The sequence below is a fragment of the Citrus sinensis genome, chromosome 6 (genome assembly GCF_022201045.2).
Source record: "Citrus sinensis cultivar Valencia sweet orange chromosome 6, DVS_A1.0, whole genome shotgun sequence".
In the NCBI taxonomy this organism is placed as follows: domain Eukaryota; kingdom Viridiplantae; phylum Streptophyta; class Magnoliopsida; order Sapindales; family Rutaceae; genus Citrus; species Citrus sinensis.
The window spans coordinates 12282014-12300203 of record NC_068561.1 but is presented as its reverse complement, the minus strand read 5'-3'; the positions used below and the strand labels follow the sequence as shown (position 1 = coordinate 12300203).

Here is an 18190-nt window from a genome sequence, read left to right as displayed (position 1 = left end):
AAGTGAATACTCCAAGTTAATCGAAAGCATTTAGTTGCAAAACGCATGAATGTATATATATTAAGAATGACTTAGAATTTATAGATCTTCTCAAACGTGGGCAATCGGTAGAGTAAATTGTAAACAATCAAAAGCGAAAAAAAATATATATGTAGTACTTCAATGAAAAATAAAAAATAAAGAAATTATTTAGTAGCAATGAAGGTTCTTGATAAGCTTGGCGGTCAAAGTAAATATTATTTGGATTGCAAATGCCTAGGGGTGGATAACGAGACTAAGCAAGAGGGAAAGAGAAAATGAGAGAGAAAAAAGTACGGAAAAAAACGAGTAGATGAGTAAGAACAATATATATAGACTATAGATGCTAAAGAGAGACACACGAGGCAATAGCATGAAAGTCACATGTAAGTGTATTTGTCTTTGTTGCATTGAATTTGAAATATGTTTCTTGGAAAGTGTTAAATATGATTTTACACTTTATTTAAGAATAGTGATAGAAGTACAAACTTATTTTATATAAATTAATGTGGTACAACTATATTAATTAAAATAAATCATGTGGATTGCAAAGCATTTCGATCTAACCAATATGTAGTTATGTCGCATTAATTTGTGCAATAATTTGTGACTCTATCTTTGTCATAACTCATAAACATATAAACTCAAGATGTACATTCTTGTTCATTAGTCTATAACTTCATTGATGGAAATAAGTTGGAAGCTCTGGAAGGAACCCCCAAAAAAAGGTCCAAGGCCATGCAATTTGATGGAAATAAGTCGTCCTTCTAACAGATCAAGTCTCTCCCATCAAATTGATGAGGAGGAAAAATGCCCCTCTACTTGACCACTTGAATTTCATCGTCGTACAATTTCGTGGTGAAATAATTAACTACTTAATTTTTCATTACTTAAGATGCTAACTTAGTACATATGTGCAGTATTATTTTTCATTTATATTATTTTAGTACGCAATAAATGCTTTTGGAGTGTTTTGTTATTCATTCAAAAGTTTTAAAACAATAATAATGCGCAAAAATAATAATATTGCAAATCTCATAATGCAGACTAATCAGATTTCAATTCTTGTTGTATACGTAGTGCTACACGTGCAAAATTAATATGTAAAATTTTTATCATAAGTAATTAATGTTAGAAATGATGTGGCACTCTTTCCATGAATTTTCCATTTATCACTTAAGGATGGAACTCTTCTTATTTCTTTTTTTGAGAATCGACGAATCAGATGATGTTTTTATCCTAATTTGCAACAAACCTTGTTGTGTAATAAGTGTTATTTATTATTTCACATACCTGAAGTTGATATCATAGATTATCTCTATGAGTTGTCGTAAATTGATTCCATTTTTTATTTTTTGCAGTTTGAAAAATGTTGAATGATTTTCTTTCGTTTTTGAATTTTTTTTTTTAACTACCAGCGTCATTAATAAATAGTTAATATCTCATTTCAATTTTGGTGTTAAAATAATCTAAAAAAGGGAAAATATCCACCGTCCACCTGATTTTGTCCATTTTTTTAAAAATACACAAATCCTAATTTTTTTAGCTGCGCTCCACCTAAACTTATAAATTCTTTCACATTTCCACCTCCGTCTACAAACCGTCAATAAAATTAACGGAATTTTGTCCAAATTACTTTTTAACCCCGATAATAAAAAATTAGTAATGATAATAAGTCTCCCCTTTCACGCGCCTTCCAAGCCAACCGAAGCAACCTCCAATTCCAAATACAGAAACAAATTCGCTTATTCTTTCTTCTTCTGAGATTTTCATTTTGACTTCGTCCCTCCCCGCTCTGACTTTGATCGACTTGCCCACACTGCGTCTTTTTTGAGAGAAGAGGTCAAGGTTGGTCAGGTAAGATCCATTCGTTCCTATTCGTGCTTGGCCTTTGAACTTTAGCAAATAGTCCATTGAATAGAACGGAGAGAGCTCCGAGTCACGGAAATGCTCCTCTGTCAAGGAGCTCCGGGGGCTGGTTCGCGTTAGGTTAAAAAAAATATCTTCTCTGAGGAAGGCGGCAATTCCGATAGGAATTGAGGAGAGAGGTCTGGGTAACCAGGAGAGGAAATTCGTGTTGAAGAGATTAGTTAGAGAAAGGCAAACCCGCGTATGTTTATTTTTGTTTTCTGTTTCTGTTGTTTTTTTATTTTTTGTCCGTTTGATCTCTCTCCACTTGGCGGCCTCCAATCGCGGCCGTTGATTCGCCCACGGTGGACACCTTTTTGTTATGAAGTTTGGCGGTGAATTGTTCTCACTCGTTTTGTTTCTCTTCTCTTTGTCTGCAAATCGTCAATAAACTGTGGCTGTTTTCATTGGTGGGGAATAAACTATGTCTGTTTTCATTGCTTGATGTGCTGGTGCGGGTGCCACTATGCCTCTTTTTCCTTTTTTTTTTCTTATTACAGATCTTAAACGACGTCGTTTTTGAAGCCCAAGTGAAATTATCATTTTATCCTTATGATGTCAGCAACGTCTTAACGGTTTGTGAACAGAGGTGAAAATGTGAAAAAATGATAAGTTTAGGTGGAGCGCAACCAAAAAAATTAAGATTTGTGTATTTTTAAAAAAGTGGACAAAATCAGGTGGACGGTGGATATTTTTCCTTAAAGAAAAAACATACTCTTGTAGGGAAATTAAAGCGTGACATTTTCACATTCCAAGTGATAACTCGAGGCATGTACTGATTAATTAAAGAGGATTTGAAGTGGTGATAATTGCACAAAAATGCATGACAATGAAGAAAATTTTGAGTCAAGTTCGTTTACAAGTTGTTAGATTTTTTTTTTCTTTTTAAGAGAAAATTTTGTGCAACAATATTAACAGTACCAAATACAGTATGTTTAACGTTTGCAATCCGGCTTTAGCAGCTTGAGGAGGTGTTTTTAGAGACTGCAATGGTGATTGGCCTTTGCGATCTTATCTGGGTCGCAAGCTTTCTTTATTTGTTGAGATTACGACCGTTATCCTTGTTGTTTATCAGGCTTCCAATCGCGACCGGAGGTTTATTAGCAGCTCTCATTTGCTTGCTAGCTCTTGGCTCCATTGTTGGTCTATAATTCTTCATGTATACGCACCTCTACTGCTCTAATATTTTTCCTAAAGAGAACTAATTAAGTTGCTGACCCCATATCAATTTGGGATTAAGACTCTATTTGGTACAACTTTTCAAGTATATCTTATTTAAGTAGAGTTTTTACAAATAGAACTTTTACCAAAAAAATTTTAGTTGTTTGGTTATCAATAAAAGTTTTTATTTAAAATTTATGAAATTACTTGTTGGATCATAAACTTGATCCAAGATGAATAAATCAAGCCCAACTCATGGAAGGTTCCATGAGTAGGTATGGTTGGTGAGATTTGAATTATTTGTGTTAGGTGTGGTTGGTGAAGTTGGTGAGTGGTAGGTTTTAATGGATGGTGAGGATTTGTTTATTAGTTGAATAAATGAATGGTTATGATTAGTTTGTTTAATGTATAAATACCCCCTCTCCCCTTTGGTTTAAACATTAAGTGAAGCAGCAAAATCTCTAAAGTGTAGAGAGTGAAAAATAAGAGTTGTAATTGGTGAGGAGTGTTGTTGAAGAAATAAAATAGTGTGTTTTTTGTGTGTTTTAATTGTTAATCCTCCAACAAAGTGGTATCAGAGCTAGTGCTTGATGCTATATATAGTCATATAGCATATCAAATCGAAGATCTCGACGAGAGGAACGTGACGCCGCAAAACTCATCCCGATCTGAGACCAGACGCGCCCACACTTGCCGCCGGAAGTTTTCTGTCCTGAAGCTGAGTCGACTCACCGAGTTGAACCAAGCTGAGCCGAACTGAACCAAGCCGAGCCGAGCTGAACCGAATCAAGTCGAACCGAGCCAACTCGAGCTGAACCAATCCGGACCGAACCGAGACTACCAAGCCGGTGTTGACCGTTGACCGACGTTGACCGTTGACCAGCGTTGACCGTTGACCGTTGACCGAAAGTTGACTCAAGTCCTTCCCAAGGTTTTTCGACGTGCCGGATCCATCTATGCATTCAGAATCTCCAAATTCTCACTCAATTTGTGAGTTATGACAAACGATGGTATGATGTCATTTCAAGTTCCACAATTAAAGGGAAGTAAGTTTGACAATTGGAGTATTAAAATGAAGGCTCTATTGGGTGCACATGATGTATGGAATGTCGTGGAGAAAGGCTTTATTGTGCCAGAAAATGAAGCCACTTTAACTGCGGCGCAGAAGGAGAATTTAAAAGACTTGAAGAAGAAAGAGAATAAAGCAAAGTATCTCATCTTTCAATCATTAGATGAAGATGCTTTTGAAAAGATTGCTGGTACAACCTCCTCAAAAGAAGCATGGGAGAAACTAGAGACCTCTTACAAAGGAGCGGAGCAAGTTAAGAAGGTTCGTCTCCAAACATTACGAGGAGAATTTGAGTCCTTACACATGAAGGCATCGAAGTCAATTTCTGACTACTTTACTCGAGTTGTGACCGTTTTCAATGAATTAAAAAGAAATGGCGAGGAGTTAAAAGAGGTAAGGATCATTGAAAAGATACTTCGATCAGTAGACTCGAAGTTTGATCATATTGTTGTGACAATTGAAGAAACAAGAGATCTGGAGGATATGACGATCGAGCAACTTCAAGGAAGGTTGCAAGCCTATGAAGAAAAACAAAAAAAGAAGTAAGGAATCGAAGAACAACTTCTCAAGATGGAAGTCAATCCAAAGAAAAGAGAAGAAAGCTCCGACAACGAGAGAAGGCACTATGTCCGAGGTAGAGGTCGAGGACGAGGTAGAGGTCGTGGTCATGGACGAGGTTGGAATTTCAACAACAACAACTCCAATTATGCCAAAGGAGAAAGCTCAACCAGAGGACGAGGCAGAGGCAATTCAAGATCGAGGTATGACAAATCCCAAGTACAGTGCTATAATTGTCAAAAGTTTGGGCATTATGCTTCAGAATGCAGAGCTCCAAGCACCAGAATTGAAGAGAGAGTGAACTATGCTGAAGAGAAAAATGGTGAAGATGGCACACTTTTACTAGCACGCAATGACACAAGTGGAGGTCAAGAAAATACATGGTATCTTGACACAGGTGCTAGCAATCATATGAGTGGAAACAGAAGCATGTTCGTGCAACTAAGTGAATTTGTGAATGGTAGTGTCACTTTTGGAGATGATTCAAAAGTACTAGTGAAGGGTAGAGGTAACATTCTTTTTCGTGCAAAAGATGGTAGCCACCAAATAATTTCGAATGTTTACTATGTGCCCAATATGAAAAGCAACATTCTTAGTTTAGGTCAACTTTTAGAAAAGGGCTATGATATTCACTTAAAAGATTATAGTCTTTTTCTAAGAGATGACAAAGGAAATCTAATTACAAAAGTGAGAATGTCAAAGAATAGAATGTTTCCTTTAAATATTCAAAATGATGTTGCAAAATGTCTCAAAGTCTGTCACAAAGATCAATCCTGGACTTGGCATCTTCGATATGGGCATCTCAACTTTGGAGGACTGGAGCTACTATCTAAGAAGAACATGGTGAAAGGCTTACCATACATCAATCACCCTGATCAACTTTGTGAAGGATGTTTACTTGGCAAGCAGTTCAGAAAGAGCTTTCCAAATGAGTCAAACTCAAGAGCTCAGAAGCCACTCGAGCTCATTCATACTGATGTGTGCGGTCCATTCAAGCCAAACTCCCTTGGTAAAAGTAACTACTTCCTTCTTTTTATAGATGATTTTTCAAGAAAAACTTAGGTATATTTTTTAAAGCAAAAATCAGAAGTCTTTGAAGCTTTCAAGAAGTTTAAAGCTGCAGTTGAAAAAGAAAGTGGATGCCAGATTAAAGCCATGAGATCTGATCGAGGTGGAGAGTTCACTTCCAAAGAATTTTTAGAGTTTTGTGAAGCAAATGGAATTCGACGCCCTTTGACAGTTCCAAGATCCCCCCAACAAAATGGTGTTGCAGAAAGGAAGAACAGAACCATCCTCGACATGGCAAGAAGCATGCTTAAGAGTAAGAGGCTACCTAAAGAATTTTGGGCTGAAGCAGTTGCATGTGCAATCTACTTATCTAATCGATCTCCAACAAGAAGCGTGTGGGGCAAGACGCCACAAGAAGCTTGGAGTGGAAGAAAACCTGGCATCACCCATCTAAGAGTTTTCGGAAGCATTGCCCATGTACATGTACCAGACGAAAGTAGAGCCAAGCTGGATGACAAAAGTGAGCAGTTCATCTTCATCGGCTACGACAACAACTCCAAAGGATACAAGCTTTACAATCCAAACAACGGAAAGATCGTGATCAGTCGAGATGTAATTTTTTATGAAGAAGGAGAATGAGATTTTGGCTCTGGTGTGGATGACTTCAACTTCTTTCCCATTGAAGAAGATGATCATACACAGATAAAACAAGTAAACGAATAACAAGAGCCTGCCACTCCACCTATCTCACCAGCACCAACCACATGCGGGAATTCACCGCCGTCTTTCTTAAATGAAAGAACAGAAGAACGTACAAGGAGTCTTCAAGATCTCTATGAGGTAACTGAGAGACATGATAATCTTACTCTCTTTTGCCTCTTTGCTGATTGTGAGCCAGTCAACTTCCAAGAAGCTGCACTAGATGAGAAGTGGAGAATTGCAATGGATGAAGAAATCAAAGCCATTGTGAAGAATGATACTTGGGAGCTTACTACTCTTCCAAAAGGTCACAAGGCGATTGATGTCAAATGGGTGTATAAAACAAAAAGAAATGCGAAGGGAGAAATTGAAAGGCACAAGGCGAGGCTAGTTGCAAAAGGCTATAGTCAAAAGGCTGGCATAGACTATGACGAGGTATTTGCTCCTGTAGCTCGACTTGAAACTATTAGATTTATTATTTCTTTGGCTGCTCAGAACAAGTGGAAGATTTTTCAAATGAATGTGAAGTCTGCTTTCTTGAATGGATTCCTTGAAGAAGAAGTTTACATCGAACAACCATTAGGCTATGTGGTGATAGGACATGAAGACAAAGTTTTGAGATTGAAGAAAGCTCTTTACGAGTTAAAGCAAGCACCAAGGGCACGGAATAGCAGAATTGACAAGTATTTTCAAGAGAAAGGCTTCACCAAATGCCCATATGAGCATGCTCTCTACGTCAAAGAAAAGGATGGAGATATTTTGATTGTGTGCCTGTATGTGGATGATCTCATCTTCACTGGAAGTAATCCAAGCTTGTTTGAAGAGTTCAAAAGAGTAATGATCAAAGAGTTCGAGATGACTGACATCGGACTGATGGCATATTACCTCGGCATTGAAGTCAAGCAAAAGGACAAAAGGCATATTTATCTCCCAAGAAAGCTATGCAAAGGAGATTCTCAAGAAGTTCAAGATGAATGATTGTAAGCCTATAAGCACGCCAGTGGAATGCAGAGTTAAGTTATCCAAACATGATGAAGGCGAAGATATAGATCCAACATTCTTTAAAAGTTTCGTTGGAAGCCTACGTTATTTGACATGCACAAGACCAGATATCCTTTATGCTGTTGGACTTGTGAGCCGATACATGGAGAATCCAAAGACCACCCATTTTAAAGCTGCAAAAAGAATCCTTCGCTACATTAAAGGTACAACTAATTTTGGCTTGCTATACTCATTTTCTAATGACTACAAGCTTGTTGGATATAGCGATAGCGATTGGGGTGGAGATGTAGATGATCGAAAGAGCACCACGAGATTTGTGTTCTTCATGGGAGATACTGCTTTCACATGGATGTCAAAGAAGCAACCAATTGTCACGCTATCCACCTGTGAAGCTGAATATGTAGCTGCCACATCAAGTGTTTGTCATGCAATTTGGCTCAGAAATTTGCTGAAAGAGTTGAGTTTTGTACAAGAAGAGCCAACCGAGATTTGTGTTGATAACAAATCAGCAATTGCCCTATCCAAGAATCCAGTCTTTCATGATCGAAGTAAACACATAGACACTCGCTATCATTTCATAAGAGAGTGTATTGCAAGAAAAGAAGTGCAAATCAAGTATGTAAAATTACAAGATCAAGCAGCTGATATCTTCACTAAGCCACTCAAGCAAGAAGACTTTGTAAGATTCAGAAGTTTGCTTGGTGTCACAGGATCAAGTTTAAGGGGAGGTGTTGGATCATAAACTTGATCCAAGATGAATAAATCAAGCCCAACTCATGGAAGGTTCTATGAGTAGGTATGGTTGGTGAGGTTTGAATTATTTGTGTTAGGTGTGGTTGGTGAAGTTGGTGAGTGGTATGTTTTAATGGATGGTGAGGATTTGTTTATTAGTTGAATAAATGAATGGTTATGATTAGTTTGTTTCATGTATAAATACCCCCTCTCCCCTTTGGTTTAAACATCAAGTGAAGCAGCAAAATCTCTAAGGTGTAGAGAGTGAAAAATAAGAGTTGTAATTGGTGAGGAGTGTTGTTGAAGAAATAAAATACTGTGTTTTTTGTGTGTTTTAATTGTTAATCCTCCAACATTAATAAGCAAATTTTTTAAAGTTGTGTTATGAAAAGAATAAAATAAGATTGTCAAATAAATAGAAAATATTTTAGATATTTTAACATTTAAAAAAAGTTTTTCAACCTCTACTCTCAAAAGCGCAAAATTCGAGATTTTGTTAGTAAAGATAAAATAGTTTATTTAAACTTCAAAAGCTCTATTAGAAAAACAACCAAATAACAACAAAAATTATGACAAGAGCTTATGGGATTAAACAAACACTTATAATCATTAAATAAGTCATACAACACATGCACTAAAAAATGTGGGATTTTCTTCTCCCACACATGGATTCTAAATTCACGCACAGAAGGACTCTAAATTCTTACGCAATAGGATTGTGAAAATTTTGAGGAATCAGAGTACTTATAGATATACACTGTATATTTTGACTTGCCCTAACAAAGTTATCACCTCATATTTAAACAACAAAAATAACTGAGCTGCAAGGCCAATCTGCCATGCAAAGCTTCCTAGGAAAACAATGTCAAATTTCCCTCACGACGTCTTAGTTGAGGTGCTTTCAATATTGCCCGTCAAGTCACTGCTGCGTGTGTATGCAAGCAATGGCTCTCTCTGATCTCCGATCCCGGATTTGCTGTATTGCAATATGAACATACCGCCGAAAACAGTCCTCCCAAAATCCTTTTATCAAAGTGTTCTCTTTATTCTGAGGACTCTCCTCTTCAGTCTTCCATTTTGCGAAAATGGAAGAAATTGCTTACTTAGAAACTCTGATCTCGCCCCCTGGCTGTAAAACTCTGATCTCGTCCCAGAAAGCTTCTTCTATTCTATCAATATATGAGAAGACCGTATATGAGTTTGTTTTGCGAGTTTTTACTATTTTCATGATGTTCTTTCGTTCATATCTATTTTCATGATGTTTTTTCGTTCATATAGCAATTAGGTGCTATATATTGAGCTTTTTGTTGTAGAAGAATTAAGATAATAAATAAGATGCCGAAGAAGAAAAAAAAAAAGTCAAGGTGTGCTGAGCACTGTTCTTAAGATTATTTCTGCCCCTCAAAATAATATTTTGGTGCAAATACGTTGTTGTAAGAGTGCACACTCAAAGTGGAACAACAGTAAATAAATATATAATGCGATGATTTATGTGGTAGTGTTTGGAATATGTAAGAAGTAGAGTTGAAGAAAAAGTTGATCACCTGTAGTAATCTATCAAAAAGTTCACTTCTCTCGACCCCTTACTTATTAAAACCCTCACAACCACTAGATCAAAAGCAAGCACATTAGACACCACATTGCTCAAATCAATTAACAAACGGAAATAAAATTCAACATCAAACTAACGGAATGGCGTCATTACGCTCCTACAGATGCAAGTAGCAGTGCTAAAACAAGAGAGAACGTACAGGTATTAGAACTGGCTTGGCCATTTGATCCGCCGACTGTGATGGTCAAATGGTTTCTCATAACCTGAAAGATCAACAAAATTCTCAGAAAGCAACCAAATAATAATAATAATAGAGTGACAGTTTCATGCTTTTCAAAATTGTTCATAATATTGTTAACTTTTGAGGAAAGAAAGAATTGCAATAATGGTGAGTGCAGGGAGGAGAACGGTTTACACTTTACATAAAGAACAAGAAAACAATTATTTACATTTTATCATTAGTTATTTTAGTAATTAAATAATACTATCTGTAACTGATCTTATAGGTGAAGTGAATAACTTTACGAATGGTTATAAACTGACACCAAATTAATCTTTTTGGGTAAAAAAAAAAAAAAAAAGACGGAAAGAAGGTTTTTAATAAAAAAATGCAGAATCATATTTTCTTCTTGTTTTAGAATTTGTTTCTATCACTTATGTCCTTAATAATTTTTTTAAACTATGGTTTTGGTTATGATTCATCCGGTAATGATTACAAGCAGCTTCCATATTTTCACAGCCAAAGACAATTCTTGGAAAAGAGTTGAGCATCGTGTTAAATGCTTTCAAGTCCTCTGAAGTCTGTCTATATGATTTAGCGTCTGATTAATGGTGGGTCTATATTATTTATAATATCTAGCTAGTACGTCATTTATTAAGTGATTGATATTTAAATCCATGTAGAGTATGTTATGCTAAAATCAGTATTTTTTTTTTTTTTTATGAACAGGTAGGCCATCGTTAGCAACTCAAAAATTTCTCTCAATCAAAAGAGTGGGAATTATAAGGAATTTCTGATCTTTTTATTATGTTAAAAAGCACAAAACAAACAATCAACCTCACCTCATATTCCTTGCTTAGCCAGTTGACTCTCCTGTGAATTAACAAGCACTACCCTGAGTTTTGTACTGAAAAATTAAAAGAAACTTTGGCATATATAAGAGGGTATTCAGAGAGAGATATGGAAGGAAGAGTTGGGCTTTCTCGAATTGTACCGGAAGGCAGAATGTTTAATTTGTATGCCATAACAAATTTGCAACAATCCTACTAATAAAGAAACGAAACTCCAACATTTGGGCACTGCTACTAATAAAGCAGAAATTCGTGGGCTTTCTTGGAGCATGGAAGCAATTGCGTGTGTAGAAAGTCTGTCATGCCTGGCCATGTTTTTTTCATACTTCTTTGAGAAGAACTACACCTGGTTGATGATGTTCTTCTTTGGAAATCAGGATCAGGCGCGCCATCCGAACTGCTTGAGTTTCTTGATTTGTAATTAGGGGGAAAAAATGGGAAACTCTCCTGTTATTTAACAAAACTAATTGAAACTTTTAAGATATTTTAAAATACATCTAAATCTTCCCAAGTGTAATTTCTTTTTGCTAATCTTACCATTTTACCCTTAATGGTTGTTTGACGTTTTGAATATGAATACCTTTAGTTATTTAATTAAAGGATTTATTTTTTATTCCTAATTAATAAATTGTGGAAAAAAATTAAGGGAATATTTATAAATATTCAATTAATTCTGAAAAAAAATTCAGAATTTATTTTTCAAAAATTAAAATGCAATATACATACATACATTTTGCATTTTAATTTTTAATCATTTCTAAAATTATTTTAAGAATTAATTAAAAGTTTATGGCAACTCCCTTACTTTTTTCCCATAAATTTTCAATTAATTATGATTAAAAAATTATTCAATTAATTAAAGGGTAATTTTTAAAAACCTCTCCTGAAGTTTGGGCTTGTTGCAAGTAGATGGCGAGAATTTGTTTATTTGTAAAAAATCCCCTACCGTCAGTTAACTTTAACATTGACCGTTAGTTGACTGTACAAAGACAATATTACCTGTTGATGCTGAAATCTACTCGCCCTTGGACCGACCAGATTCTTTCACCAACGCTTATGTTATCGACTGTTTGCTCGAATCACTAAGGCTGGAATCACCCTCCTTTCTCTCACTAGACCTGCGTTCACAAAAATGGGTCAGAGACGCCGGTGGTTTTGCCGGCGTAAACCCTTCGATGCCTAAGTTAGCACAAGGTGTTTACAGGAAAACAATGTAATTTGGATTCAAGAAGTTTGTTAGAAATTTGTAAGGAAATGGCCTGGTTGCAATTTGGCAGCGTTTTCCCCCTCACCATTTTTCTGTCCCCCTCTTCATCGATTTCTTCTTCTTTTATAGCCGCTGTCCCCACGTTTCCGTTTGCCCTTCATCCCACCTTTTTCGGGTAGTGGCAGCCCCTCATGGGACTCTAACTGTTACATTGTGGGTAAACGTGGATCTCGCGTTTCCTTCAACGGTTCTGGGAAAATCGCAACTACCGCGATTCTGTGGGATCGTGTTCCCGCTTTTCTGGGGATGAGTGCCGGCTCAGTATATACCTCTGGTCGGTATGTTTCCCTGGTTGTATTCATCTCTGGTCGGCTCATGTTAGCCCCCGTGTTCTGCTCATATCACTTTGGCTGAAGCGATCCGTGCCGGGGCGGAAATAGTAACATGGCCGACCTGGTGCTTTTATGTACTCAACACCAGTCCCTCAGTTTCTGGTCTGGCGAGTGAAATGAGTGAAGAGTAGAAACTGATGGTCAAATCTCACCAACCCGGAGAGCTTCTCATCTGGTCTTTTGTTTGCTGGGGCGGACCTGAGGTGCCATTTTCTTATATGGAGATTCTGACCTGAGTATGGGCCTAAATGAGCATGTCCATTGCATATCTGGGCTTACGTCTATCCTGGCCCCTTGTAACGGTTAGTGATGTGGGAGAGGTGTGGATCAGAGGAGCACTCCCTTGTTGAAGTGAAGCATCTATACCAGCTGAGCAGCAGCCCGAAGGAAGCAGGCTGGTATTATTTCATGTCGAGCTCTGCGAAGAGGAAACCAATCACCGGCTTCCCCTCTTCGTGCAAAAATTGGAAGAACAAATTCTTCTTTGCTGGGGGAAGTTGGTGTCCTGCAGCTCATTCGTTGGGTGGTGATATTTACCTTCCAACACATTTTGTCACCCCAGGTCGTTCATTTTTTGCCTAAATTCTTAATCAGACTGCCACTTATTGGGTTCTTTAACCTTCTTTGCTATTTCAGAGTCGTGGGGTTTGATCGGGGGGCTTGAGGATCGACCTTTGCTTCAGGTGGAAACGGCTCTATTGAACGCGTCTACTTGCCAAGACCTCATGTCGTCAACCAATCTGGTTGGCTCGGGTTTAGTCGACATAGCTGTTGGGATGGATAGCAAGATTCTCAGCGCTATGACCAAAAAGCGTGGTCGGACTTCGAGCAGCTCCAGCAATCCTCCTCCTCCTCCTCCAAAGAAGTCCAGCGTCGGCCCTTCCAAGGCTCATGTTCCTGCTCTGCTCCCTCCCCCACCTCGTAAGAGTGGTGGGGAGAAAGTTACTGAAAAAAGTTCTGAGGTCAGCACTCGCTCCGGGGATCGATCTTCCCCTCTTCCGGCTCGTGATCAGGGTGATTACTTGACCCCGTATCAGAGGGATTATGGGAAGTCAGTGGGACCGAAAATGGTCCAAGACATTGAGAGTATGAATCTCAATGAATTGGCTGGTTCTGTCCAGAGGGTCTCCTTCAAGTTGGCTACCATAGTTTCCTGCTACAAGAACAGGGTCACGCGCCATGAAAGGAAACTCCAAGCTGAAAATCAGGACTTAAAGAAGCAGGTCGAGTCTGCTGATCGGTCGAAGGAGAAGCTAGCCGAGCTAAACAAGCAGGTTACGGAGTTGGAGGAGAAAGTTGCGATTGCTGAGTCCACTACCTCTAAGCTTGAGGGCGAGTTGGGTGACTTGAAGTCTGATCTTCAGACTACCCAAAGTGAAAGGGATACTCTGAGGACCGTCCTTGAGGGAGAAATCAAATCCCTGGAGGAACAGCTGGCCGAAGCGAAGGGCAAATCCACTGACGTGGATGATCGGCTGGATGCCGAGTACGACTCTGGAGTTGCTTTCAGCTATAAGTGCATTAAGTCCGTGCTCAAGGAAGAATATCCCGAACTAGACATGAGCAAACTGGAGGCTGGAGTGGAGAGGTATATGGCTGAGGTTGGCCAAGGAGATAAGGAACAGGGTGAGCAGGATCAGGCGGAGGCTCCTTTGGATGGGGTGCAGGAGGGGGGAGCTGGGGGACGTGCTTTTGAAGTGGGACAAGGGTCTGTGCCGCCTCCTCCCAGTATTGCTGATCTTCCACCTCCTGAGATAGCTGATCCTTCACCTGCTGAAGCTGTCGACCTTCCTAATCCTTAGGTCTATTTTTGTATAGATTTTAAAGTTCCATTAGTCTTGTAAACAATTAATCATTTATAAAATTTCTAGCTGCTTTCCATTGGCTCTCTTGTCTGGTGTTTGCTCATGGATTGTTTTTTGCAAATTAACTTGACAATTTATCTAATTTTGCCTGCTGGTTCTTTGGTGGACCGAGCAGGAATAGGCATTTATTTGCCTGATCACCATTTTTGTAAAATTATCTACTAGTTTATTGATGACCAAGTAGGAGCAGGCATTTGCTTCCCTTAGAGAAACTTTCGTAGAGTTTGTTGTTGGCCTTTCCTTGACCGAGCCGAAGAAGGCACTTACTTGCCTTAGTAAAATTTTGAGAAATTAGTTGCTGGTCTTTCGTTGACCGAGCAGAAGTAGGCACTTACTTGCCTTAGTAAAATTTTTCAGAATTTAACTGCTGGTCTTTTGTTGATCAAGCAGAAGCAGGCACTTACTTGCCTTAGTAGAATTTTCGAAGCTTTAGTTGCTGGTCTTTCGTTGACCGAGCAAAAACAGGCACTTTGTTGCCTTAGTAGTATTTCGAAGCTTTAGCAGCTGGTCTTTCGTTGACCGAGCAGAAACAGGCACTTTGTTGCCTTAGTAGATTTTTCGAAGCTTTAGCTGCTGATCTTTCGTTGACCGAGTAGAAACAGGCACTTTGTTGCCTTAGTAGATTTTTCGAAGTTTTAGCTGCTGGTCTTTCGTTGACCGAGCAGAAACATGCACTTTCTTGCCTTAGTAAGCATTTAATGGGCTTGCTAGCAGAAGGGTTCCATACTAAATTCATCTTTATTGAATTTTGAATGCGTTACAGAAGTGTGGGATATATGTGTGTGTCACAAATCACCGTGCTCATAACAGAAATAACTTATCAAAATGAAAACTAGTATAGCACTTTGCTTACTGGAAGTACTTTTTCAAGTGCTCGGCGTTCCACGACCTCTTCACCTCTCGTCCGTCTGGATACGCCAGCTTGTAGGCTCCTGGTCCAGTTGCTCGTATCACCCTGTACGGGCCTTCCCATTTCGGACCAAGAGCTCCATGGTTGGGATTCCTAGTGTTTTGGCTCACCTTCCTGAGCACCTAGTCTTCTGTTCGGAACTGCCTCACGCGTACGTTCTTGTTGTAATAACGCGTGACCCTTTGCTGACACTGGGCCACTTTCTGCGAAGCCCCTTCCCTCTTCTCCTCCAGCAAGTCTAGACTCAAGCAGATCTGCTCGCCATTTTGCTCCTCATTGAAGTATTCCGTCCGGTGTGTTCCTACTCCAATTTCTGCTGGGACTACCGCCTCATGACCAAAAGCTAAGGCAAACGGGGTTTCCCCTGTAGCGGTTTTGTGAGTTGTCCGGTAAGCCCACAATACCCCTGGTAGCTCGTCCACCCAAGCTCCTTTCTTCTCTCCTAGTCTAATCTTCAGGAGTTTCTTTACCATTTTGTTGGCTGCTTCCACTTGTCCGTTTGCCTGGGGGTGTGCGGGGGTGCAGAACTTCAGGTCCACCCCTAGGTTTTGGCAGAACTCTCTGAAGTTGTTGTTGTCAAACTGCCTCCCATTATCGGTGATGATGGTATAAGGGATTCCGTATCTGCAGATGATATTCTTCCAGATAAAATCCGTTGTCTTTCTCTCCGTGATTTGGCTAAGGACCCCCACCTCTATCCACTTTGTGAAGTAGTCTACTGTTACAATTGCATGGGTTGCCGCTCCTCGACCTTTCGGTAACGGACCAATCAGGTCGATTCTCCATTGTTCAAAAGGCCATGGGGATGTCATAGTGGTCAGCTTTTCTAGGGGTTGTGTGGGGACCTCAGAGAAGCTTTGGCACATTTTACAGTTTTTTGCCATCTTTTTTGCATCCTGGTGCATGGTTGGCCAGAAGTACCCTTGCCGGAGTGCCTTGAAGGCTAAAGTTCTTGCTCTCGAGTGATTGCTGCAAATTCCTTCATGAATCTCCCTTAGTACATAATCTGCCTCCTCATCATCCACACATCGCAAAAGGGGCAAAGTGAACCATCGGCGGTACAGCACTTCATTTAGTAGCGTGTACCTCGCTGCTCGGCATTTTAACTTTCTCGCTTGCCTTTTGTCCTCAGGCAAAACTCCGTCGCGGACATACGCGCGAATCAGGTGCATCCAGGATTCTCCAGTGCTTACTCTCATCACCTCCACTTCCTCCCCTATGCTCGGCGAGGTCCTTACCTCTAGTGGAACCAACTTAGGTAATTTCGGGTCTGCAATTGCAGCCATCCTAGCCAGTATATCCACTCGGTAATTCTCATTCCGGGATATCTGTTTTACCTCCACCTCTTGGAAAAGCCTGACCATCTGCTTCGCCTTGTTCAAATAAAGGCCCATCTTCTCTCCCCTTATTTGGAACTGATCATTGAGCTGATTACATACCAATTGAGAATCTGCTTGAATTTCTACCCTCTCTGCTTTTAAGGCGTGTGCGAGTCCGAGCCCGGTGATAAAGGCTTCATATTCAGCTTGGTTGTTTGTGAGCTGAAATTCGAACTTCACTGCATACGTTATTTCGGATCCTTCTGGGCTCCGTATTACAACCCCTACTCCGGATCCTTGCTCACTACATGATCCGTCAACCATTACCAGCCACATCCCCTCTGTTTTCTCTTACTCTAACGGTTGCTCCTCCCGATCTCCTTCCCCTGGTTCAGCTCGGTCTACCATAAATTCTACCAAGGCTTGGGCCTTGATTGCTCCTCGGAGCCTGTAGGACAGGTCAAATTCGCTCAGCTCCACGAACCATTTTACTAACCGATCAGACGCATCTAGTTTTTGAAGCACTTGCCGAATGGGCTGGTCAGTCATCACAACGATCTGGTGGGCTTGGAAATATGGTCGGAGTTTGCGTGCTGCCGTTATCAAAGCCAGCGCCCACTTCTCCATTAGTGGATATCTGATTTCTGTGTCCACCAGGGCCTTGCTCGTGTAGTATACCGGGTGTTACTTCCCTTCTTCTTCCCTGACTAAGACCGAGCTGGTAGCCCGCTTGGAGATTGCCAAGTACAAAAGCAGCTGGTCACCCTCTCTCGGAGTTGACAGTAACGGTGCACGGGCCAGATATTCCTTCAGCTGCCCAAATGCTTCCTCGCACTCTGATGTCCATTCCATCTTTCTCCATTTCTTTATGGTTTGGAAGAAAGGGTGGCATTTATCTGTGGCCCGCGAGATGAATCGGTTCAATGCTACCAACTTCCCTGTAAGGCTCTGCACCTCTTTAATTGTCCGCGAAGATCTCATATCTGTAACCGCTCTTATTTTTTCGGGGTTGGCCTCAATCCCTCGGTGGCTTACCAGGAATTCCAAAAATTTGCCCGAGCTGACCCCAAATGCACATTTCTCTGGGTTTAGTTTCATCTCATACTTCTTCAGTAATTCAAAGGTCTTTTCTAGATGCTTCACATGATCCCTCGGCTCTTTGGACTTTGTAATCATATCATCCATATATACCTCAATAGTGTGTCCAATCAACGGTTTGAAGATCTTGTTTACCAACCTTTGATAGGTGGCTCCTGCATTTTTTAGGCCGAAAGGCATTACCCTGTAGCAAAATAAACCCATGTTAGTTATAAAGGCAGTGCTTTCCTCATCCTGCTCGTCCATGGGTATCTGGTTGTATCCAGAAAAGGCATCCATGAAACTGAGCAGACTGTGGCCTGCTGTTGAGTCCACCAGCTGATCTATTTTAGGTAGGGGAAAGCTATCCTTTGGGCATGCCTTATTGAGGTCCGTGAAGTCCACACACATTCTCTACTTCCCGTTGGCCTTTTTTACCAGGACTACATTTGAAATCCATTCTGGGTACTTGGCTTCCCTTATAAATCCTGCTTTCTACAGCTTCTCCACCTTGGCGTTTATGGCCTCGTACCTTTCCTGGTTGAAGCATCTCCTCTTCTGTCTCACCGGCCTTGCCCCCTTCTTGATTGCCAACTTGTGGCAAGCTACCCCGCGATCAATTCCGGGCATATCTTCATAAGA

At 40.0% G+C, this 18190-nt stretch overlaps 2 protein-coding genes across 2 annotated transcripts; both read left to right on the top strand.

The window, feature by feature from the left end:
- The first annotated feature begins 4159 nt into the window (after positions 1-4159).
- Positions 4160-5169, top strand: LOC127903099 (uncharacterized). Its single transcript, XM_052443761.1, has one exon. It carries the CDS (start codon positions 4160-4162, stop codon positions 4700-4702), a length of 543 nt encoding a protein of 180 aa, XP_052299721.1. The 3' UTR covers positions 4703-5169.
- A 7517-nt stretch (positions 5170-12686) lies between these two features.
- Positions 12687-14179, top strand: LOC107177349 (uncharacterized). Its single transcript, XM_015531038.2, has 2 exons — positions 12687-12903; positions 13014-14179. The coding sequence occupies exons 1-2, from the start codon at positions 12687-12689 to the stop codon at positions 14177-14179; spliced, it is 1383 nt and encodes a 460-aa protein (XP_015386524.2).
- Positions 14180-18190: the final 4011 nt, after the last annotated feature.